This window comes from Ictalurus punctatus, chromosome 25 (genome assembly GCF_001660625.3).
Source record: "Ictalurus punctatus breed USDA103 chromosome 25, Coco_2.0, whole genome shotgun sequence".
In the NCBI taxonomy this organism is placed as follows: Eukaryota; Metazoa; Chordata; class Actinopteri; order Siluriformes; family Ictaluridae; genus Ictalurus; species Ictalurus punctatus.
In genome coordinates, this window is record NC_030440.2 from 13,476,543 (window position 1) to 13,501,445 (window position 24,903).

The 24,903-nt window shown below is 38.1% G+C and overlaps 1 protein-coding gene across 1 annotated transcript in view; it reads left to right on the top strand.

Moving 5' to 3' along the window:
* The first annotated feature begins 439 nt into the window (after positions 1-439).
* xrn2 (5'-3' exoribonuclease 2) overlaps positions 440-24,903 on the top strand; it is a 29,354-nt gene continuing 4,890 nt past the window's right edge. Inside the window, exons 1-28 of the mRNA XM_017456122.3 lie at positions 440-677; positions 3,315-3,442; positions 3,555-3,666; positions 5,581-5,692; positions 5,930-5,988; positions 6,882-6,971; positions 7,136-7,208; positions 7,705-7,755; positions 9,619-9,776; positions 9,862-9,936; positions 10,103-10,236; positions 10,781-10,838; positions 10,935-11,042; positions 11,190-11,234; positions 12,799-12,942; positions 13,150-13,194; positions 13,470-13,564; positions 14,084-14,219; positions 17,057-17,164; positions 17,323-17,412; positions 17,538-17,610; positions 17,729-17,812; positions 18,477-18,574; positions 18,806-18,885; positions 19,064-19,120; positions 19,953-20,021; positions 20,357-20,485; positions 22,029-22,177. Coding sequence (XP_017311611.1) covers positions 603-677; positions 3,315-3,442; positions 3,555-3,666; positions 5,581-5,692; positions 5,930-5,988; positions 6,882-6,971; positions 7,136-7,208; positions 7,705-7,755; positions 9,619-9,776; positions 9,862-9,936; positions 10,103-10,236; positions 10,781-10,838; positions 10,935-11,042; positions 11,190-11,234; positions 12,799-12,942; positions 13,150-13,194; positions 13,470-13,564; positions 14,084-14,219; positions 17,057-17,164; positions 17,323-17,412; positions 17,538-17,610; positions 17,729-17,812; positions 18,477-18,574; positions 18,806-18,885; positions 19,064-19,120; positions 19,953-20,021; positions 20,357-20,485; positions 22,029-22,177 — 2,635 coding nt within the window. The 5' untranslated portion in view covers positions 440-602. The remainder of the gene's footprint in view (positions 678-3,314; positions 3,443-3,554; positions 3,667-5,580; positions 5,693-5,929; positions 5,989-6,881; positions 6,972-7,135; positions 7,209-7,704; positions 7,756-9,618; positions 9,777-9,861; positions 9,937-10,102; positions 10,237-10,780; positions 10,839-10,934; positions 11,043-11,189; positions 11,235-12,798; positions 12,943-13,149; positions 13,195-13,469; positions 13,565-14,083; positions 14,220-17,056; positions 17,165-17,322; positions 17,413-17,537; positions 17,611-17,728; positions 17,813-18,476; positions 18,575-18,805; positions 18,886-19,063; positions 19,121-19,952; positions 20,022-20,356; positions 20,486-22,028; positions 22,178-24,903) is intronic.

Consider the following 24,903-nt stretch of genomic DNA (forward strand, 5'->3'; position numbering starts at 1 on the left):
TGTGTTTCCTCTGTGTTCTCCAGTTTCCTCCCACTGTCCAAACACAACACAGGTGTACTGGTTACGCTAAATTGCCCCGAGCTGTGAATGCGTGTGTTTATGCATGGTGCACTGTGATGTATTGTGTGAATTCTCCTGCCTTGTCCAGTGTTCCTGGGATAGGCTCCGGCTCCACCTCAACCCTGACCAGAATCAAATAGTTACTGAAGATGAGTGAATGAATAAACTTTTGAGAAAAAAAAGAAAAAAAAATGGTTTATGCTTGTGCTTGTTTTATTTAGTACTTGTGGTTAAATCATGGAAAACAATGAAACGTGAGTCTAAACCCTCTGCTCCAGGAACGAAATGTTTGTATTATTATTTGTATTGTTACTATTCCCGCCTGTAGGGTGCGCTCATTTATTTCCCTAGACTTCCAAAAAGTCATCATAAACCCGGAAATGAATCTTGGCTATGCTATAAACGTATACGACGCGCTAATATAATAATCGTGTTGTCATTTATTTGTAGTAACGCTAGCATTTTTTTTCTGCTAGCGTCTTTCAGTCTTGTTAGTTGTTTTTAAAACTCGCTTGTTTTTTAAAGCCGTATTTTAACTGAAGATGGGTGTCCCTGCTTTTTTCCGTTGGCTGAGTCGGAAGTATCCGTCTATAATTGTACACTGCGTGGAGGAGAAGGTATGCTAACATGCTAAACAAGCTAGCTAGCTAGCTAATCACAGAGCCCCGAGTTGAGTTTACAGTTTCGCACCAAATGCTAATTAGCATGAATGAAATCGGAATAGTTGGTAAAATAGAGTCGCTATCTTTTGGAACGTGTAGATGATTAGCCGTTACTGTTATTCTATAATAATAATAATAATAATAGGATTGTGACTGTGTAACGGTTGTTTAACGTAAATATATAAGCGGCACCGTGAACAGAGACTTTTAACTTAAGTTTTGTTTTAGTTCACGTGTAATGTGCTCTCTATTAGGTTAACTACTGCTAATTAGTACACTAAGCAGTGTTGCTGTTTTTAGGGGAAAATGGTTAATGCATGCTCAAAAACCCGCTAGAAGTCTCCAGGTGACGTTAGGGGCTAATTTGCATATTCATCGAGTTATTTGCATATCAGAACGTCTTACTTGAGAAGATTTTCTGAAGACACTTGAAATAGAATATAATCGTGTTTTGTCATTAAAGAAAACAATAATGGACTTATCACAACAAACTAACAATTTGTAATAGTAAGTAGTCAGAATTGTTAGGAAGAAATCAGTGAAAATGGATGGAATAATAAAATATTATTGCTAGAATTATAGCCAGGAAGACCGTGTATTTGTACAGGGCTTCCATAGTACATTATTCCTGACTGAAGGCGAGTGGAACATGGCACTAAACTGCAGTGGAAAAGCAAGCTCTGAAAAGTAAAGCGAGCCGAGCCGAGTCGTACCATGCAGTGGAAACTTGGCCAAAGTCATCGAGTTATCAACACTGAATATAACTGCATGTGTTCAGACCTAGGCTGCGTTCCAAATGCCTATCAGTTATGCTGCATCCCAGTTTGCCTATTATCCGTCCTAAATATTATCACAGAATAGAATTAGTGAGTCCTAAATCATAGTACATTGAAGTTTCGTGACGGTTTGCTTCGCCGAATTCAACTTGCAATCATGGCGGATGAGTGCAACATCGGTGATGCACGTGTTTTTGAGCGTTGTAAATGAAATGTGGCAAAATAAATCAAGGGAATGGTAAATGAAGTTGCATAGTATAAATTATATAAGGAAGACAAGTGGAAATGCAGCGAGGAGTTTGTTTACGGTGACCATCTATGTAACTAGACAACAACGTTCTCATGTGTTGCGTGACTTGTTCGTATGTCCCAGTACTTGCATACTTTTTCTACACACCAGTCCCTCCAGGATTTCGAGATTGTAGAAATTAACGCATAATCAAGCAAATGCTGCAATATTCGGAGGAGTTAAATTTTATTTATTTATTTTTTTATTTTATTTATTTATTTTTTTTTTTATTACCAAAGATTTAAATTTTTCTGATTTGTGTAACCATGTCTTCCTTCTCCCTAGATAAGCACACTAAGTAGGGTATAAAATTCGCCATTTCCTGTCACTATAGATCTGTGTCAAGAGGAAAGCTGTTTTCTTCCTTTATTCTTAACTTAATCTGATGGTGTCTTGGTACTCTTGTTAATGAAGGGCAGGGATTTCATTTAAGATAATACTCGGACATCTTTCCTTCTTGAACCTTTGTCCGCTGCATCTCTGAGAACTGACATTTGCCGAGGAACAGAAAACTTATTGTATTGGAAGTCTAAGGGCAGTTAATGTATAAAATTGATGACTATATTGCATGTATTCAAATCTACAAACATTTCGCTTATAATACCTGCTGTATTTCACTCACAATAAAGATCTTTGGGATGAAACTGGCATGAGAGAAAGTCTGATGCAACTTTCCAATACTGGAACAAGACAATAAAATGAAATTGAGATTTCAGTACTAGATCACTAAACATTCTATGTGTGTTTTCCTTCTTCTTCTTCTTCTTCTTCTTCTTCTTATTATTATTATTATTATTATTATTATTATTATTGTCTTTAGACATGAAGTGTGTTTTGTGTAAACTTGTATTAATTTTGTGGTAACCAATCAGCATGTTCAGCGCCCAAGTCCCACCCCTCAAAGTTCCTAAACTCCCAAGTAAGAAAGTTCCTGTGGTGGAAACGTGGCTAAACTCAAGGGTGGACATGTAACACACACACACACACACACACACACACCCACCCACCCCCCATGGTGCCCGGCGGTTAAGGCAATGCAGTTCAGTTGTGTGATGCACCTCGAATTGTGGTACATATCTATCGTTCTGAATCTCTCTCCTGCCGCACTACACGCATTTTCCTATGTGCAGTCTCTGTGTAGCATGATTTTAACTAAGCTGATTGATGTGTACAAATAACAGACAATCTTTTCAAAATCAATAAGACACAGGGCTGTAGAAACACTAAAGTCAGTTAAATATATCGGAAGAAAATAAGGACACTAACCAGACACGAGTAATGTAAATGCCACAGCTCATAGCCAAAACCCTTGCTGGTAAAAGCATGCTACAGCAGAACTTTTGTTAGAAGAGGATACTCATGTGCATTAATACAGACTAAAGGAAGCATAAGTATATGATTATCCTCTTATCCTATATTAGTGTAGTGTACATTTATGAAGACTATGAGGCTTTGTTCCACTGTTGCTAACTTTCTGTCGCACACTGAAATCGAGGAATCTACATTTGCCTCTTTGTTCTCTTGCAGTCTAAAGAGTGCAATGGTGTCCGGATACCTGTTGATACAACTAAACCCAACCCAAACGAGGTGGAGTTTGATAACCTGTATTTGGACATGAATGGAATTATCCACCCTTGCACACACCCCGAGGACAAGTGAGTATTTTACTCTGACTGAAAGTTAAAGCCATGGGTTTTTTTGGAGACTTTTACTGACATCTGTGGGTTCTTGTTTGTTTGTTTTTTTGTTTTTTTGTTTTTTCTCCAGGCCTGCACCCAAGAATGAGGATGAAATGATGGTTGCAATTTTTGAGTACATTGACCGGCTCTTCAACATCGTTCGTCCAAGAAGAGTTCTTTACATGGCAATCGATGGTGTTGTAAGTAATCAGGCTCAGCATTTGGCCCTTCAGAGTTCACACAGCTGTTTCATGTGTTTAATCAAACTGTGTTTGAACCAATTTGAAATCGGGTGTCAGTAATTAAACATAAATGAGTCCAGAATGCTATCTTAGAATGTGTAGATTACGGGGCTGTTTACACGACATCGTTTTCAACTAAAATGGAAAGCTTTTTATGCGGTTTATGGCCTGAAAACGCAAACTTCTGAAAACTGGATTCAAAGTGCAATAGTCTGAAAACGATGCCATTATCGTCTCCGTGTAAACATACAAAAACGAGAATTTCTGAAAATGACATCATGCGCACCCGTATTACATGTTCAGTCTATAGGCATGCGCGCAAGTACTTCAAAACAACGCGTGAGACTTTCAAAACTAGAATAGCGGAGTAGAGGACTGTTTGTGCTGCTCAGGATTTTGAGTTTATTGACTCTTTACTCCATCGCTACTACGACCAGCGGAGACATGTTACATATGCTAATTATTAACCCACATCTACACAAACAACGGGTTTTCAAAAGCTTGTAATTATCTGTTTTGGAGTATCTGTATACTTTTATCGTTAATAAAATATAGAAAGCAGACTGACTGCCAGTGCCTCACTATTCGATTTGTATTTGCAGATTTTGTTCCATTTAGGTACAATGACTGTCTGTTGTTATTATTTCTATTACTTAAAGATGCACTGTTTAGATTTTTTTTTTTTTCTCAATATTTAAAAATGATCGAGCTTTGTTAACAGAATTCTGACCTGGAGCAGAAGAAAAACTAAAAGATGCGGTTGAAGACAGAAAAATCCATTTCACATTGAAAATAAACTTTATGCATTTTTCATGTACATTAGGGATGTATAATAAGCCAAATCTATGCTTGACAAGCGTGAGTTTTCACAGTTCCTTATGATGGTGAATAATTTTCCAAGTCTAACGCTCGAGATTCTAAGTAATTGGAGGCAGAACTTTTTTTTTTTTTTTTCCCTCATTTCTTTATTTTTTTTGTACTCCATGTAGATCATAAACCACTGAAATCGTTTGAGAAATGTAAACGTTATTGTGCTTTTTATCCAGAAAATCACAGCTTCCCCGTTCACTTGTTTCTTTACTGGGCCCGGATCAATATGGCGGACACGTTGACGTGAATGCTTATGTGCGAAAGTTCGTAGTGTTCCTTTACAATGTGACCTCTCCACCTACTGGCCTGGCATGCATAATAGTGTTTTTAGTATTTTTGCGGATCTGCGTGAACAGGCTGGTTTCAACAACGTTGTGGACTGTATGTGAAACTTTTTTTTTCAAAAACGCAAAGAAAAAACTTTTCAGTTTTTAGTACATCGTTGTCGTGTAAATGTACCGTAAGAGAACTGGATGAAAGAAAAAAGTTAAAACTTGACTGAAATAACAGTAGATTGGATTAAAAATGTCAACACTCCATGTGTCTGAGTTCCTGGGTCGCCCTCCCTCTATTCATCGAATAATGAGGAGAAAACTTGAGTATCATCATAATGAACAGCACAACTTGGTGCTTGTGGTTGGATAATTGTGGACTGGGGCCTTTTATATTTGGGTATTTGTTTTGTTGTGGTGGGTTTGGGGTCATCCCAGATGTAAATAATTTTGATTTTAACTTGATGGTAAAGTCTCTGTCTGGGGTAATATTTTTAAAACCGATTTGTTAGGTTTGCACTTGGCCTTTTAGTATTTTACCAAAACAATTTATATGTGCACTTTATTACCTTTAGACTCTGTTATGTCTTGCAGCATATTTCATGGCGAGCAACACATCTGGGAATGTGTTTTGTTGTTGTCTTTTTTTTTTTCTTTTCTTTTTTTTTGTAAACACATGGAGTGTGTATTGTGCCCATCTATGATGGTGTGTGGGACGTCTTTCCTTTAGGCTCCTCGTGCCAAAATGAACCAGCAGCGATCCAGACGATTCCGTGCCTCCAAAGAAGGAGTGGAGCTCGCTGAAGAGAAAAAGAAAATGAGGGAGGAAGTTTTTCAGAGAGGTACGGGCCTAGTTTCCTCACCACTGTAGCCTGGCTGCCTTTTTATATTTTTGTAGCATCCTTATTGATGTTCTTCAGTTAGTGTGTAGTGTTCTTATGGTCATTCTTTATTTGTATTACAGTTGTATGTTAAAAATGTAGTCGGGGAGAGAATTAGTTTTCTGAATATGATAAATGTGGGGGGTTTTTTTGTTTTGTTTTAAAAGATAATATAATAGTGCTTTTCATTTTCACAAGGTGGTTACCTGCCCCCTGATGAAATAAAAGAGAGGTTTGACAGCAACTGCATCACTCCGGTGAGTCAGTAGTGTTGCATCTTACAGCATCATGCAAATAAAAATAAATAACTAATTATTAATAATAATAAAGTAATAGCTCTTTGAGAGAAATCTAGATAAGCAGCACTGTGCAAATATGCTTATGTACTTGTGTACAGTGACTAATAGTGCAGATATGCTGATGCACATGTCCAATAAATATTAACCAAAAAGCTGTGCAAAGTAAACCAATGCAGTGACAGACAATAGTTAACTCTGGTCCCTAAGGGGAAGATGATTGGGTAAGTGGACATGGCTTTCCACCTGATTCTTATTAGGTGTTATTCTGTTGGCAGATTTATCATTTCTATGCTAGACCTCTTTCTCTGTTGTGTCTGTGTCCACTTAAATACTCCACTTTGTTTTCTATATCAGTGTTTCTGAAAATTCCATGCTGTTGATGGCTCCAGTGCAGCAGCATGGGTAATGGTCAACGGTCTTTAGCGCAGATACACTCTCATGCTCAGCCAAGCACAGGTCAAGAACAGAGCAGTGCAGCTGTGAAAATTGGAGTGGGGGGGGGGGGGGGGGGGGGTTGTAGCTTCTTTGTTTAAAATTGGGGTAATTCTGGTCTTGTAAACATGAATTGGATTTATTGATTTTTCTTCTGTTAAATACACCTACATATTTTCTGCTGAGTTTAACGCTTGAATCCCTTTTGTATCACAATGAATACTGACGATGAAAATGCTGGTGTAGTAAAGAAAATGTGTGTGTGTGTGTGTGTGTGTATATATATATATATATATATATATATATATATATATATATAATATACACTAATTATAAAAAATGTATTTTATTTTTTTTCTATTTCTTTGAGTATTGCTAATAAAACTAATCTGAGAAATGTATTGTGTTTTCATGTGAAGGGCACAGAGTTCATGGACAACTTGGCCAAATGTTTGCGCTACTACATTGCAGACAGACTGAGCAATGATCCTGGATGGCGGAATGTCACAGTAGGTCATACAGCGCTTTTTTATTCAGGCTTTAATACTATGCTTTTAGCTCCTGTTTTCATAACATGCATTTTATATAAGCCTTTATACATTCTTCTACAGAATTAAATGAAAGATCTTGGCAGTCATGTGTGTGGGCTAAACTGGATTCCATTGATTTTCAGGTCTTTCTCTCTGATGCTAGTGTTCCTGGAGAAGGTGAACATAAGATCATGGATTTCATCAGGAGACAGCGAGGTATTTTTATATATATATATAAATATATATATTATTAGTGTGTGTGTGTGTGTGTGTGTGTGTGTGTGTGTATATATATGTTTTTTATACGTAACCATGGTCATTCTGGGAAGATCAGTAAGGGAATGTAGGTGATGGACCCCCCAAGCAAACACTTCTGTCCCATAATGCACCTTGTATCAGAAGGGGAGGGGCTTGAACCAGACAGCAGGTGGAGTTGACATGGCTGCCGTTTAGTTGTTAATGAACTGTACTTTAAATTAAAAAAAATTACAGGTGGCATGGCAAATCAGTTAAGGTTGTACTGATTGCATTTTAAAAGTTGTTTCTTAGTAAATGGTAAAACTCTTGCACATAAAGCCACTTAACATATCCTCTACATTGTAATTTCTTATAACTGTTTATAGTAAACATTCCCTGTAGTTTTGCTTTGCTGTGTTTTTCATTCAAGCTTTAGTCAAATATTGTTGTTTTTTTCCCTTCTGTCTTTGCTCAGGTCAGCCCAATCATGACCCTAATACACACCACTGTCTCTGTGGTGCTGATGGTAAGTGACTGTTAATTCATTTGTTTTATTCCTTTAACTATAACATTTGTCAGCGCTTTAACTTTATACAGTCATGTATTGAACCAAAGCTGTGTCTGTGCCTGTTGTACTGGACAGAAATGGCTGTAATAAGCTTGTTGGTGCTTGAGAGGACTCAACCATGTAGTAATGCTTCTAACCTTTTATGAATAGGAGCAATTAGCAGGCATGCAATATAACTACAAGGACTGTAGCAATCACTGGTGTATGATGCCCCTGGGGGATAAAGGAGAAAAAATATTGCTTAGTTAGGGTTGAAAGGAACTTGGTGTGTGTCTTCCTTTGAGCAGCTCTAGAGTGTCCCTGTTGCCACTGTGCAATGTAAGAACTGTATTTAGTTATGTGAAAAAATAAGTAGACCCCATGGAATTGTTGGCTTTTTTGACACATTTGGACAAGCAAACGTTTGTTCATCACATCCGGGGTTTTTGAGCCCTTCCTCTGTGGATTGGCTAGTGTTCTGTTGGTCCTGTTGAAAGGTCCATTTTCTGTTCAACTTCAACTTTCGGACAAATGGCCTCACATTATCCCCAGGCACTGTTTGATATGATGCAGAATTCATAGTGGAGTCATTTGAATGAAAGCTGTTCAGTCCCTGAGGTAGTGAAGCAACCCCAAGCCATAAAGTTTCCACCACCGTGCTTCACAGTTGGTATGAGGTGCTTCTAATGAAAAGCTGTTTCTGGTCTGCTATTCCTGTGGCCAATCAACTCTATCTTTTGATTCATCTGTCCAGAGCACATTGTTCCAAAAGGCCTGGTCTTTGCCTATGTGCTCATTTGCCAAACTGTAGTCTTGCAAAGGCTTTTTCCTGGAACAATCCATTGCCAGACTCATAGGCATGCACAACCTTTTTTCTAAAGGCCTTGCAGTCTGTTTAGATCTTGGCATGGTGACTCCACACACCTCAATAGCAAAGGGAACACTAGATATGAGAGGGGTATGAATAACCAGTTCCACCTGCACTCCCTAAGCAGGTTCTAATCAACGGCACCCAATTTTGAACACCTGACTTCTAATTTTATGGATTTGAAAGTGTGATAAATGTAGGGGTGTACTTACTTTTTTGTGATCTGTTTTTTATTATTTTATTTTCTTTTATTTTTTTATTGTAATTTAATTTAAATTGTGAAAATTACTTCAAAATGTCAAATCTGTGTCCTTTGCTACTATATCATCTTTATTAATAGGCACTGTTTCAAAGAGGATCAAAGGTTTGCTTTTCCAAATGGGTCACAAAAAAAGCCAACAATTTCCATGGGCTGTACTTATTTTTTTATACGACTGTATTACGTGCATTTGTGACTCATAATTAGGATCAGTGAATTGGTTTTATATACAGTAAATTGTGTAATAGGATAAAGTTGGCAGTTAAATGGATCCAGCCATCTTTGTGTATGCCCTGATTCGGTCCACACTGAATTTGACTGAACAAAAGACTAAATGTGGAAGAAATTAATTTAGCCAATCAGTCAGGGTCTTCATGAAGGGGAGGATTTTAATTTCATGATAACCAAACCCACAGAGAAGAAAAGTAATTGAAATGGTAAAACTACTGGCAAGCAGAGGCATGTACTCTGTCAGCGTACAGTGACACAATTTGCAAACCTGGACTTTTACCATTGCTTTTAAGTGCTCTGTTTATTTTTTCCTCTCTGGGTATCTTCCTAATTTTGCCTTGGCAATTTTTGCATATAACTTTATAACTTTCAGCTTTGTGTTTTGTTTGTGTTTTTTTTTTTTTTTGTTTGTTTGTTTGTTTGTTTTGTTTTTTTTTTTTTGTTTGTTTGTTTTTTTTAATAAGCTGAATCTTCTTGTCACTAGCTGATCTTATTATGTTGGGTCTGGCAACACACGAGCCCAACTTCACCATCATCCGAGAAGAATTCAAGCCTAACAAACCCAGACCATGTGCACTGTGTGGACAGATTGGACATGAAATTAAAGAGTGCCAGGGTGTGGCCAGGGAGAAGAAAGGAGAGGTAATACAATAAATAAGTATCTATACTTCAAACGTGGTCATTTATTCAAATAATCTGGTGACTTTATAAAATCTGTCTCCCCCAGCATGATGAGTTTGCTGACACAGTGCCAGTATCCGAGCAGGAGTTTATCTTCATTCGTTTGTGCGTACTACGTGAGGTACGTATCCATCTCCAACACACACACACACACACACACACACACACACACACACACACACACAGAGATTATTACACAGCATGAGCAGTGCAGCTTCAGACAATGTTGCTCATTTCTCCTTGAGCCGTTATCACTGCTGTGGTTGAAGGAGGTTGTTTCTCTGCAGTATCTGGAGCGAGAGTTAACCATGGCCAGCCTGCCTTTCCCCTTTAACTTCGAGAGGAGTGTTGATGACTGGGTTTTCATGTGCTTCTTTGTGGGAAATGACTTTCTGCCCCATTTGCCCTCTCTAGAAATCAGGTACATCAAGACAACCTTTCTATCAACCTTATTTATTTATTTATTTATTTATTTATTTATTTATTTATTTCACTAGTATTAAGAAATAAGGCGGGATTCACTATATTTTCCAGATTTGTAAATGTGCAGAATGCAATTTGTCATCTTAAGGGAAAATATACAGTATGCATCACCTCATTTTTTTATGTACATAATGTTTTACACCATAAATGTTTGAGCCCCAAAACAGGCTCCTTTTTTCACAATTAATCTTTTAGTAACCAACACTCCTTTTGCTAACAATGGCTATCACTAGTGGCTTGTGGCAACTGCTGGAACTGAAAAGTCTGGAGAATTTGGTGAAATCGGTTATTTCTTATCAGGTTTTATATAGTTGTTATATAAATGCACTCCCATTGGAGAGCACTATCTAGAAGACGTCTTGTATGTATTTGATGGTATTAGAACAATGCAGTTTCAGTTCTTACACCTTCCATTGTATAAGAATGTGTTGCTGCTTAATCTTCCTCAAATTCCCATCCTGATTTGCACGTGCTGCTTTCAGAGAGGGCGCCATCGACCGGCTTGTGGGTATTTACAAAGATGTTGTGCACAAGACTGGGGTAATAAACGCTTTTCCATTATATTTCAGAACCATTATCATGCCAGGCCTAATAGCCTGAGAGAGAAATGCTTTTAAACTGGTGCTTTTTCTGCAGGGATACCTCACAGAACATGGTTTTGTCAACCTGGAGCGAGTGGAGCTTATCATGCAGGCTGTGGGGGTTGCTGAGGACAACATATTCAAGAAGCGCAAAGAGGATGAGGTACAGCATTCTGCTTTGATGAAGGAAAATAATCAATGATTTCAACAGCTCATCCCCAAGTGTTTTACTCCTTGCTTAACACGGACACGTGTTCTCATGTTCTGTTTGTTTGAGTGGTTATGTGAGGGCTCACTTTGTTTCTTGTAGGAAAATTTCAAAAGGAGATCAAAGGAAAAGAAGAAACGAATGAAGGTGAGTGGAATTAATTTTTATTTATTTTTTTATTTTTAAATGTCACTTTTTGATACGATGCACATGTTCGTTACAGTCCTCTTAGACACAACACATGTCCAGTGTAGTTTCTCTTTGATATCACTTATGTGGTGGAATTTGCTCTTGTGTTGCCCTTGTGTTTATCATTAGTGTCTTCTTTCTACTGGTTTATTCTGTCATAAATGACTTTTTTTTTTTTTTTTTTTTTTTTTTAATGTCAATAAATGTAGTTTTCTAAATCGGTGCCAATTTCCAAACTTTTAGTTCCAATGTCCTTCATTGCTTTTAAACTTTCCATCCTGCTGTTACTTCACTGTATTAATGTTTTAAATTAGTCATGTCCTAAGGTGTTGGCATGTTAGAGAATAATAAGAATAGAATAGTAATTTTTTTTTCCCCTTTGATTTAAAATCTTGGATATTTTAAAATTCACATGGAATGGTTGATTTTGTTTCTCTTTAAGTCTCTATCTTTGTATCTAAACTGTGTTTTATAGTGAGCTTAGACGTAGGCATTTTCCCTTAGCCAAAATGAAATGGGCTACGCTAAACCCATCTCATTAAGCTATATACCCATCTCATTAAGCTTCTGTGCTAGTATCTCATATTGTACTTCTAATATAATAAACACTGTATCGGCATTAGCCGGTTTAATTTCCCAAGCACGTTTTTTGCTTGGGTCATCAATATATGAAGACCTATAAATCTTTGAGTGAAAACTTCCCGCAGTTTTAACATTCTTGTGTTTTTTTTTTTATTATTATTATTATTATTATTATTTATTTTTATTTTTTTTACGCCCTTTTGTCATCATTATTAAAAGTTCTATCTTTGCAAAGTAATTTTATTCTGTGGTGCTTGTGTGGGTAAGTGCATTCACAGAGCAAAGAGCAAGCACAAAGCCAATGTGAAGTCTATTGGATAATAAAATTCCACTCATTTTAGTCCCCCCCACCCCCCCGAAAGAGGAGAAAACGCCTCAGTCTTTTGTTTCTATCAGTCTTGCTTTCATGCATTGCCTTGAGGTTCACCTCGTTAACTTTTGTTTCCCACTTGTTAGAATTTCAGTGAGAATCCTGTGTGTTGGACTTTAAATCATTTGCCTGGTTTCTTACATCTTAATAGTGTTTAATGTCATTTGTAATAATCGGGATGAATGAGACTGTGTGCAGCATTATTTGCTAGAATAGCTGCTACTGCTGTCCTTAAGAGATTCAGTAGTGTATTATGCTGTGCACAAAACTGAGGCCTGTGAGGTTTTACATTAATAATGCATGGTTTGTTGGCGGCCATAAACGTTGCACATGTAATCCTTTGTTTAGTGATGGGTATATGTATAAAATCAGTTGCTTTTGCCCTAATTTTTTTTTTAAGCATACATGATTATAACTGATTACAAAGCCCATCATTTAACTGGATAGCAGGGAAAGTTGCACTGAGCCCAACAGAGCTGGGGTGTGTGTGTGTGTGTGTGTGTGTGTGTGTGTGTGTGTGTGTGTGTGTGTGTGTGTGTGTGTGTGTGTGTGTGTGTGTGTGTGTGTTAGGCAGAACGGGGTCCGGCATTTGTCACAGGAGGTCAGTTTGCCCCTCGTGCATTGGGAGGACGAGACCGACCGATGCCTGTACACAACGCTCGCCATACGGCCTATGATATGAGGATGCAGGGCAGTAACTACCAGCAGAACAAAGTATGTCCGTGAGCTCACACTGGAGCTACTTTACAGTGCAGGTTTCCATTCACACTCCGTTGTGCGTATATCAAACTAGTGGTGACCTCCTGAATTATTTTAAACCCTGGTTTGTCATTTTAAATCTGTGTTATTAATTTATCATGTTGGGTATTTTTTCCATTTTTATTGGTTGCCCTTCTCTTCCCCCCCTCACCAAACCTGCAGGATGCTGCCAGTTCTTTAAAAGCCATGTTGAGAAATGGTGGAAAGGCAAGTATAAACAAATTTTTCCTTTTTATCTGCAGGGTTAATTTTGTCCAGCTGTTGGTGAAAGGTGTCTCTCAAATTTATTTAGTCTATAATTACAATTATCCTGTTACATGCAGTTTATTATCTAATCTTTTAGACACTGCAATATATTTATGTGACTATGAAACAACTGTGTTTTTGCAATAATTCAAATCGGCATCAACATGCATCTTGATCTTTTAACACTACTCAACATCACATAGCTAAAGACGTTTTTGCTGTTAATTTCTCCTCAGGATCCTGCAGGGCCAAGCGATAGTACGGACCTGCACGGTTTAAAGAGGAAAGCAGAAGACAGCGACAGCGAGCCAGAGCCTGAAGATAACGTCAGGTGATGATCTGATTGGAGCCCACCATTACAACTCATTAATCCCCCTCGTTCTCCCCCTCCTGCTCAACTCTGGTTGTGGCCTCTTCCACAAGTGCCAGTGATTAATATGGAAAGGGGAATATGTGCTGAATATTCCTTTGTGATGCACTTGTCAAAACTGTTAAATCCGTTGGGCTAAATTGGTATTCATAGCAGTATTTCTTGCCCCACTGGGGACGCGTTGAGGATCGACTCGACAGATGCCGCTCATCCTTGATTACATGAGTGGAGCGCTGCTGCATTTCTAGAGTCCACCAAATTTGTGTTCCCGGGCCAGCAGAAATATTTATGAGAGTGCGAATATGCATAAAAGAAGCATGATGTGTTTTGACGCACAAAACCAGCCCAGCTGAGTTAATGAAAATAAATTAATTCAGTTTTGTCCCCAATATAATTATTCTATTGATCATTGACTTGGTTTTGAGCCTGGTTTCTTTGCGTGTGGATTGTGTAGCTGTTTAATTTTGTCGTGTTTATTAGGTTGTGGGAGGCAGGATGGAAGCAGCGGTATTACAAAACCAAATTTGACGTGGATGAGACTGACGATGAATTTCGTAAAAAGGTGGTCAAGGCTTATGTGGAGGGCCTTTGCTGGGTTCTTAGATACTACTACCAGGTAGGTGACAGAATATGAACCCTCTATGATGAATACTGCTCTAACCCTTGTCTTGCTTGCTGCACTTCCGTTAATCACCATACAAATTTTCTTTAAAAAACATTTTGCAGAGTGCAGGGGGGAAAAAAATAACTTGACGTATCATGTACAAGTTTCTTTATACCCAAGTGTAACTGAGCTGTAACTCAGATAATTGGTTTATATTAATGCACACCTATGTCATCACTTGAAAGTAATATCATGACCATCTTTGGTACTGCTGTCAATAACTGAACCTCGCTGGCCACTGTAGATTGTAGGTAGCGGTGTGCTTTGTGTACGTGGGTGGTAATGGGAGTGTGGATTCAAGGAGGAAAAACTGGTGCAACTATGTTTTTACTTTGACATAGTAAATGAGTGCTCCAGTCTTGACTAATATTGACTAATGCACTTTTAATGCTGAAATGGAGCTGTGCAATGACAAATGTAATATAAAATAATGTGATAAATTGGTGAAATAAGATCAGGTATACAATTTTGTTTTAATACTCTGATTCCAAGTATCTGTTTTGATGTTAGTTTCTTCCTGTTTTGTGTTTTTTTTTAAATTGCTAAGTTATGATTTTGTAAAAAATATATTTAAAAATGTATATATTTTCAGTGTGTAGAGAATGACTTTTTTCCAAAACAAAATGCAGCTCTATTTTGTTAGCAGTTTTAGCAAACCTGCATACTGCAATGCATATCATGCATCATAGAAATGTCTAAGTATTGTGATGAGATATCAGAGATTTGTCCCTGCCTCGCCAGCCACTTTTATAAAGCAGTGTTCGTCTTGAACTATCCTGGTGTGACCATGGAAGTTTCAATGATATTGGTACCAAGGTTACAATACTGGTAATGTACCACATTTATTATAAGACAGGAGTTAAATGCCAGCTGTATGCATTATATAATTATGACCTGGAGAAGTCCCACCTACAGGGCTAATAATGCATGCAGTGGACAGAAAATTGCCAACCTGATGCTCTATTTCATCCCTCTTTGTTTGATTTAATAAATAAACAAGCTATCACTGTATTGTACCATGAGACATCGTTTGTTTCCCATGAATATTGAGGCATACATTGCCTCTAATCTGTCTGTTCACCTCTTATCATATTATAATGCCTTTTCTGTTTGCCTTGTCCTTCAAAGACCGGTATAATGTATTCCGTTATAAATGCAGGTCTTGATCTTTAGCTGTAAATTGAGTAATTATTTGCGTGCCATCTCCAGCAGATCCTGGTTTGATTAGGGTTCTGGCTGAGGGATTTATGTGCAGTAAATAGGAGCTCATGTACATGCTGTGGCTTGTTTGCCTCCACATGCTTCACTCCCATGAGTCTGACTGAATAGATTTATTTCGAGCTCTCACAATTGCCGGAGATGCTTCTGCTGCCCTCTGTCACACATTCATGCTTTTGTTACAGGCTCTCACACGAGATGCACACACACATGCGCGCGCGCAGACACACAGAAGACACACAGAGAACCGAAAGGTGTATGAAGGACATTTTGAGGAGTAAATATTCACATGGCTTATTTTTAACCTTGCAAACGTGGGGGTTTAGGCGGTTGTATACTTGAGAACCATGAGTTCATTGGTACTTCACGTGATGATAGATTATGCATAGAAACAAAATCACACTGAGTTTTAGGATGTGCAGCAGTGTAAGAATTTTATTTTGTCTGCCGCTGAGAGCAAATCAGCAGACAATTCCAGATTGCGCAGTCTTATACCTTCTGTAATATGACCGGTGAAAATAAACTTAGGTAATACATTATGGCTAAATTAATATGTTGGTAAAGCTTTCAGTATAACCTGTTGGAAAAGAGATATAGCACCTTTTTCTTCATGATGATGCTCCAAGAAACACACTTCTTCCGATTCTTCTTCTGAAACCAAATGCAGAACAATAAGACTGAGACTATGCTTAAAACCACTGGTCAGAAAAGCAATGCTTCCAACAGGTTTATCTTGGAGTACCTTGCACAGGTCTAGCTTACAGACATGTTATAGTCGTGACTTCTTAATAATGAAGTATAGCTTAGAACAGGCACTTATAATAAAGGTAAAAAAAAAAGTTTGTATTAGGGATGTGACTGTGAAAATTTTCACACTGGTCAATCAAGGCGTGACAGACAGGTTCATTATTATTCTTAATGGAAAAACACAACTGCAAAATAGTACAATGGCAAACTCACTTATCTTAATCATAACTTTTTAAACCAAATTTTCCACCATCATCTAGTCAGTCGGCTCGCCTCACTCTCGTCACCTGATAAATGAAGTTTGACTCCTGCTGTTCTTCACTGCGACTCTGTTCAATTCAGCATGAACCGAAGGAATCGAACGCTTTCGGTTTTTAATCATCGCGTCCGCTTTCTAACTGAACTAAATGATTTTCATTACTATGAAAAGGCAAACCGCCAGGGGGAGGCTTTGCTGTGGTGGGCAAGTGATGTAATGAGTGTGCGGCGCTAACACCGTGAACACAAACTATTGCCGCAAGCCTTGTTTGTATTAAAATGAGGTTAATGTAGGTTTTGTGTGACCACCATGCGTACATTGTAAGACCCTCCCAGTCCTGTGATTTATACATGGATCACGTCGATGCAAATCAATTGTAATTTAGACGTTCTCCGGTTAAATTTACTTATGACTGGTGTCAAACATTTTGCCCCAACTGAATTGTACTTTGTCGGACACCATGGAAACAAACATTTCTAGGCATACAAACACACTAACTGAATATTTTGTGTGTTTTCAAAATAAACTTTATGTATAGTTTTTTAACCTCCTGACTCCTTTACAGGGCTGTGCGTCCTGGAAGTGGTACTTTCCGTTCCACTATGCACCATTTGCATCCGACTTCAAAGACATCAAGGACATGTTCACAGATTTCGAAAAAGGCACCAAGCCAGTAGGTGGAACTGGAAAACATGTAGTTTTTACTGTACCTTTTGTCAAAATATGAATGTGCTTCAGTAAATCCCTGTTGAGTCACGTCTGCCTGATGGGATACTAAAAACAAAAAGCTACAATAACGGTTTTGTGCACGGCTACATTTTTGCTTTTCAGTTCAAACCTCTAGAGCAGCTGATGGGAGTGTTTCCTGCTGCCAGTGGGAACTTCCTGCCTCCGACATGGCGGGAACTGATGTCAGACCCGGTGAGGCCACTTTAAATATAATGCTCATATAGTTTCATGATGTCATGTAAAACACCTGAAGCTGTTCAGTGTTGTAGCTTTTTGTATTGACTTTATTAAGCATTGTATAATCTGTGTTTAAACAGGACTCCCCCATCATCGACTTCTATCCTGAAGACTTTGCGATTGATTTGAATGGAAAGAAGTTCGCCTGGCAGGGTAAGCACAGTTTAATACACAATCCACTATTGTCTCTCCAAATTATTTTGTTTAATATTATTTATTTATTTATTTATTTATTTAAACCCTGCTGTTGATGATGCTCTTGTTATTAAAGGTGTTGCTTTGTTGCCGTTTGTTGATGAGCGCAGGCTGCGGGCAGCCTTGGAAAAGGTCTATCCTGACTTAACAGCAGATGAAGGTGAATGTTGAGACTTTCATTTTCAGTAGTAAAGTCAAGCATTGTGATTTCAGGGGTGCGCAAATCATGAATTCTTTAACTAGTCCGAGTTAAGGTTCCCATGTTTTGGATGCCCTGAAAACCTGATTAACAAGGCTTAAAAAAGGTCACTAATGCAGTGTAACAAATGATTGTGCACTAGTTAAGTAAGTAATACAGACCAAGACAAGTACATCAGTTCTCACTTGGGGGAGGAGTCATTGGGTTAAACTGATCTTATAGATCGATTTTCATCCAATAGTCAGATGGATTTTTATTTATTTTTTTCTTTCTTTTATATATAAACAGCTAGTAACCTGGTCACCTAATCTTTTTCATGCTTCTGATTTGTCTGTCCATGGTGTTTAGTCATAAACTTATTGCTTGTTTTGGACTTGTGGTTGAAATTATAAAAAATTGAATTGCTTAAGAAAAGTGATTTTTAAAATGCGATGGACTCCTTTTGTGTCAATCGAGCATGAGTTATTCATGCATGTTGGTGCACATGACTATTGTGACCAGGTCTCGGTTGCAAATGGAAATTCATGGTCACTAGCTCTCACTTGAATAAAAGGTTACATTTATGATCTAATAAATCAGGAAATCTAAATCATATTTACCTAATGTGCTTTTGTTTCCCTTTCAGTCAGAAGGAATAGTCTGGGCAGCGATGTGGTTTTTGTCTCGAAATCCCACCCTCTGTGTGACTTCATCAAGGAACTCTATAGATCAGAATCTTACGAGGTATGAAATGTTCTCTGTCGACCAAAATCTGAACTAAAACTAACAGTGTTAAGAATGGATGTACAATGGAAAATTTTCCTGAAGGGGGGAGGCTCCATGAAAATCTTGAAAGCCAGTACAAAACCATTCCGTCATGTCTGTGGAAGCTGTATACCTGTGGTGCCCCTTCGATCATTTAGGCTTTATATCACTTTCAATCCTGAACCCATGTTTGTCTGAACCTTCATTCAGGGAACTGGGATTCCTCCAGAGCTGTGCTTTGGGATCCAAGGTGCATTATCACTTGAAGAAGATCCTATTCTACCAGATAAGTAAGGAACAGGTGCTTTATCCTCGATTCAACACACTTCCCCATTTTTTTTTTTTTTTTTTTGGGGGGGGGGGGGGGGGGGGGGGGGTTGTTGTGTGTTTTTGTTTTGCTATTATCCATGAACTCTTAATCTGAGCAATGTGCATCAAATCTAATTTATTTCTGTTGTCTTTTCTCAGACCTGTAGAATCTCCGATCCCTATGCTGAGGGATATTCCATGCAGCAGTGCAGTTCTGTAAGCTGTGCTTTTCTTCCTTTTTATTTATTGATTTATTTATTTATTCATTTATTTATTTAGTTACTGAAAAATAAATCTGCTAGACTGCACTCACCTAAACGCATATTAAGCGTTTTTATCCGTCCAGATGTTCAGCTGCATTTTTACCGTATCCAATCAAATGTGAAACTAGCTCCTTAAAGTATTCCGTCACATTTGTGCAATTTTACTCTTGTACCAAATGATCTAAGGCACATTTGTGGTCCAAATTTTACTTGCTTCAGTTGCTCCCCCCCCCCTTCTGATTATTGCTTCTTTGTGAACGTCTAATGTTTAGTTGTTTGTTACCTATTCTTTTCACACCACAAGGGACCCCCTGTGAACTACATGATACATTAACCTCTTCGCCAAATGATAGCAAAGTGTGCATTAAAAATCACTGGTTGTCCTAGGGCCCTAAGTGACCCCTTATTGTTTAAAATAAATAAATAAATAAATAAAAGGCCCTCACAAACTCTGTCCTATCCACATCGCTCATCTTGCATAGAATAATTTCCAGATTGCACTCAAACTATCCGTCGTGATTTAGCTGTTTTAATGTTTTAATGGTTGGAATGAAAGTCACAGCCACATCAGCTTTGAATATGATGTGTACGTGAGTAAGATTGAACACCCCAGGTCTAAACTGTGCAATTTATCTGAATGGCTTGTCAGTTTTCGTCTAATGTTAAGGATTGTAAACCAGTAAGTCTAGTCTTTCATGTTCTTTCCTAGGGAATTAAAGTTTAAAAGGGGGGGGGGGGGGATTGTGCACTGATTCCACAGATCTAATCAAGTGTTTGTTTTTCAGAATTAAGTTCAAGGATCCACAGTATGAAGACAATTATGTGTTCAAAGCAGTCATCCTTCCTGGGGCAAAGTATGTACAGATTCCCTCATCTTTAATTAGAAACTATGAAAACTTGCCTAAAATTACTGCAATCTAGACCATCTCTTCCTTATTGAAACTAGATGGTGGTGGTTTATGTAAAGTCAGTTTTTGTATTAATCTTGTAGTAGTTGTATTTAATATTGTGTTACACTCAACTATATTAATGGATTATTAGCCCAATTCTGTACATCATTATGAATTTGTACCATATTTCTACCAGGCTATTGAGTGGTTGTTGCAGATAGCAAACCAAAAATGGCTGGCTATTTTTGAGTAAGGTAATTACACCCCCCCGTCCTTTTGGTAAATATCTTTGCTTACAGGATTCCCCAAAAAGTGTTGAAGCCTGGTGACTGGGAGAGGTCTAATAGACAACCATGGAGACCCCAACTGGGCTTTAATCACAACCGCCAGCAAATGCACCTGGACCAGTCTGCCTTCAGGACGCTGGGGTAGGTGTCGGGCTCTACAGCATGTTACATAACTTGTGTGTTTATAAATCCCTATATGTAAGGAATAAAGCAGGGTGGTCATAGGAAAATCATTTTCAATAACAGCACGGCTCTGATGGCAATGCTGGCTGTAATTTGTAATTCAAACTTATTCAAATAACTGTTTCTATAGTAACCACTCATTCACAGGGACTTGTGATTTTGGAAGATGGCCTACATAATCAAAGTCTGATAATAAACAGGTTTTTCAAAATGTTATGTAACATGGTTGATATGGTGACGTTTTCTGTTATGAAACTAACATTTATGGAGAACTTTTGTGTGTTTTCCGGTTTCTTTAACTTTGGGGGGGGGGGGGGGGGGCTTTTACCTATGCAACTGTTTATATATTTGCTAAACAAATATAACTAGAATTAACTCTTGGAGGTGCTGCAACACATAAACGGTTAATAAGCATATTGTGTTTATTAATAAAAGTTGTATTTGTTGTCAGTATTGCTGTGGTCTAAGAGGAGTAAGCAGACATGCTGTTATAAGAAAATAAGTCTGCTTCTCATAGGCCACATCACACCACTCTGTTCTGTGCACATTATTCCTTACATACCACAATAATTTGCCAGCAGTAACCTTTTTTTATTAATTAAGTTTAGACAGAACTTCAATATTGCGGAGAACCCCAAAGCCCACAACAAAGACTTACTTGTGTGGGGGGAAAATTTACTTGCCTCTAACTTGCAGTATGCTTTCACTGGAGACGCCTTCAAAAATATGTTCAACGTCTCAACTTCTTAACCATAACAAAAGATACTTTATTAAATAAATAAATGCACGTACAGTTCTCTGTAGAAGTCTCTGTGAATGAATTGTTACTATATAAATGTTAACATATTGGAATGAGTGCGATAATGTAAACCTGTGATTTGCCTTGCAGCTGCACTTAGTCTTCGTGCACTTCGCTCTGTATAAAAATTAATAGCAAATGAAAAATTCACATTTTGCGACCATGGCTTTTTAATGAAATCGTAGCAATAGTGATATACCGGTAGCTGACTGACGTGTAGGGGTTTGGTAGTTGGTCATGTTTGCATTCATATGTAGAGGAGGAGCATTTGATTTAAGATTGATTATTAGTTCAGAGCTGTTCGACAGAGTCATTTCCGTGGCAATAGAACAAGGTCTTTTACGCTGGTAAAGCATGATCGTTGTCAGGTTCAGCACTGTTTCAGAGAAAACTAGAACAGCTGCTTAAAAACTTAACTGAACATCTGGCAGATTCATCAGGCCTGGGTGTGAAATGATGACTTATGCATCACTTCATGCAGCCATGGTTTGGGCAGGTTTTTTGCTTGCCTAAGCCTTAATCTCTTAATGAAGGCAGTCGTTGGGTTTGATTAGACCAAGCAGACAGGTGCTCAGACTTTTATAGCGGAACAAGGAGCCAGAGTTTTAATTCCTGATGATGGGAGTTTGTGTTTGGAAGGTCACGTATGCATGCTTGTTGAGCTGTTGTGTTTTTTTGTTGTGTTTGTTTTTTCCCTATCAGCCATCATGTCAGCAGTCCTCAACAAGGTGGTCAACATGGCCCCAGGCCCCCTCGAGTCGCGCCGACCATGGGTGGGCAATACAGCAATGCCCCGCCCCCCAGTACATATCACCAAGGGAACTATCGTCCACCTCTTCGAGACCACCAGCGTGAGTTACACACACTTTCTCTTCACATGGAACAGTATATTTAGGTCACATGCTTAAGTCAGAATGCTGTATATGTAATTGCTTTAATGTTAAAATAATAGGCCAAAAACAGTATGGCCCTAAATATCTGCATAAATATGACCTAAAATATCATCAGATTTTCACACTAGTCCTAAAAGTAGACGGAGAACCAAATTAAACAAATGATACAAAAGTATTATACTTGGTCATTTATTGAGAAAAATGATCCAATATGACACATCTGTGAGTGGCAAAATTGTGTGAACCTCTTGCATTAGCAGTTAATTTGAATGTGAAATTAGAGTCAGGTGTTTTCAATCAATGGGATGACAGTTGGGTGTCAGTGAGCAAAATGTGCAGTGCAGTGGGTCCCCAGGACCAGGATTGAAAACCCCTGGTATAGTCAATTGCCTAATACCTCATACAGCATCCTTCAAGTGAAATTTAAGTATTATCATTATTATTATCATTATTATTATTATTATTATTATTATTATTATTATTATTATATAGGTTAACGTGGCCGATGGGGTATTGTAATGAACGCATCCTTGTGTTGTGATTCTGTTCACATAATGTTCTACTGTTACATAACTCTGAATTCTGAGTAGTACTTGGTCGTAGTGTCTGAGAAATTGCCACAATGTCCAAACGTGCCGTCAAGTCACCTGGCTTTGTCCCAGAGGAAGCAGAGTGTGACTCGAGCACAGAAACGGGCACCGCTCTGTTCGCTTCTCTGTGCTCACTTTGATGTATGATTTGCAAGTTGATGAATAATCTCATCTGGTGGCTGATCTATTCTGTGCATGCCGAGGTCATCCTTCTAGCACTTAATGCAAATGTAGTCATGTTGAGTTGAAATTGTATATAGAGGCCTACGTCTTTCCTTGACCTTTTTATTTCTGCTTTTCGTCACTAACTACTGAATGCACCATCCACCACATTTTATTATGGCATAGCAGTTGAAGGGGCTCCTGTTAATTTTTTTTGGGTGTGTATCTGATGCAGGGAATTGGTTGGATTTGTTGGAAGTGATATGGCAGTTTGATTTACCTATTTAAAGTAGCACTATTCTAAATTTAAGTCGCAAAAATATATTTTTGGAGCAGTGTCTGAGTTGGGTATGCAGTTTGCACAGTGCTAAACAGAAGGCTACGAGCTTAGTTACAAAGCAAATTTAACATGCTAAAATGGAGGTGTACGAATCACCAACGCAAGCACCCTGGACGTGCGGGTTTCATGTCAGGACTTTCAGGTATTTAGTTTCCCAGCAGCCATATAGGTTTAGTAGGTATAATTAATAGTTAGTATGCTTTTAAAGGAAGTGGTTACCAGTCTCCAGGAAAGAGTAAAAAACACGTCTTTTAATGCAGCAGTTTTATAGTTGACGGTAGCATGTTAGTTCCTTTACCCGATTAGCTTATTACTTGCCTCCTGCTACGTTACACATCAAACACGTGATGCATTCTGGTCATTGTTCAGAACGATTTTTACTAGTTGAAAGCATCAACTTGTACAAATGTACAATTTTGTGAATAAACAAGTTGTACATTTGTACAACGCAATGGATGTGTGCACGATATAAAATATAAAAACAATGCCATGCAAAACCTCGCACAACTCTGATACTACTATCTTAGGTGGAAATAAAGACATGACCAGGAGAGGTTGAGGACTATGGTTACACAGAATTGTCCCCATATGAGTGTTGATTTATTTGTATTAGTTGGCATTAATGCATTTAACGTTTAAATAACTGGCTTATCTGTCTTAACACACACCCCCCCATTTATTTATTTATTATTCTATCCCCCTCCCCATAGGAGCATCAGATTTTACACATTCAAAATGTGGATTATTTTCAGATACCAAACAGAGGCTTTTAAGTATGTGTTTCTCAAGCCTTGACCTCCAACTTAATTCAGCAGGGCTTTAAGCTTCCTCACTTCTGAGAGCAGCCATTATCTTTACGTGAACCATCGTTGCATACAGCGGGTGTGTGGGGGATGCGCTGGCTCTGATGGAGCATGTTTGAGTAGTGGCATGAGAGAGGTAAAAACCTAGTTAACGTTGCCTTTTCACTGGACCATCACCTCCTGTGGAGCCTGCTCAATGTAAAGTTTGAGACGGATCGCTGGCATTTACTGACTTTAATTGAAGCAGCTGTTGGTAAAGTTGCGAATTAGTCAGTAGATTCAGTCATGAGCTGATAATGTTCTGCTAATATTAGCATTATTTATTGTTACTGTTGAATATTTTTCATAAATCTTTTTCACCTTATAAAAGCAAGGACAGTTGAGATGTATAGTTTTTTTTTTAATTATTGGATTATAAAGCTGATGCAAATTTCTAACATCAGGGTGCAGGGCATTTTCTCAATGATTTCTTGAGGAATTTCCCTGAGACGCTTTTTAAACAGTATTAAAGGAGTTCACACCGATGCTGTACACTTATCGTCTGCTTTTCTGAATATTTCATTCCAAGTCATCAGTTTGAGAAAATAAATAAATAAATCCTTTTTTGTGAAAATGTTAGTTTTCTAATGAAAGAAATTATGTTGACACGATTTATATTTTTGTCTACAACACTGATTTCAATCATTTAGTTCAGATCAAAAGGTTTTTAAGAAAAACATTTCAGTCAAGTCACTCTCTCTCTCTTTCTCTCAATAAATAAATAAATATAAAATGTGTGTACATCTCCAC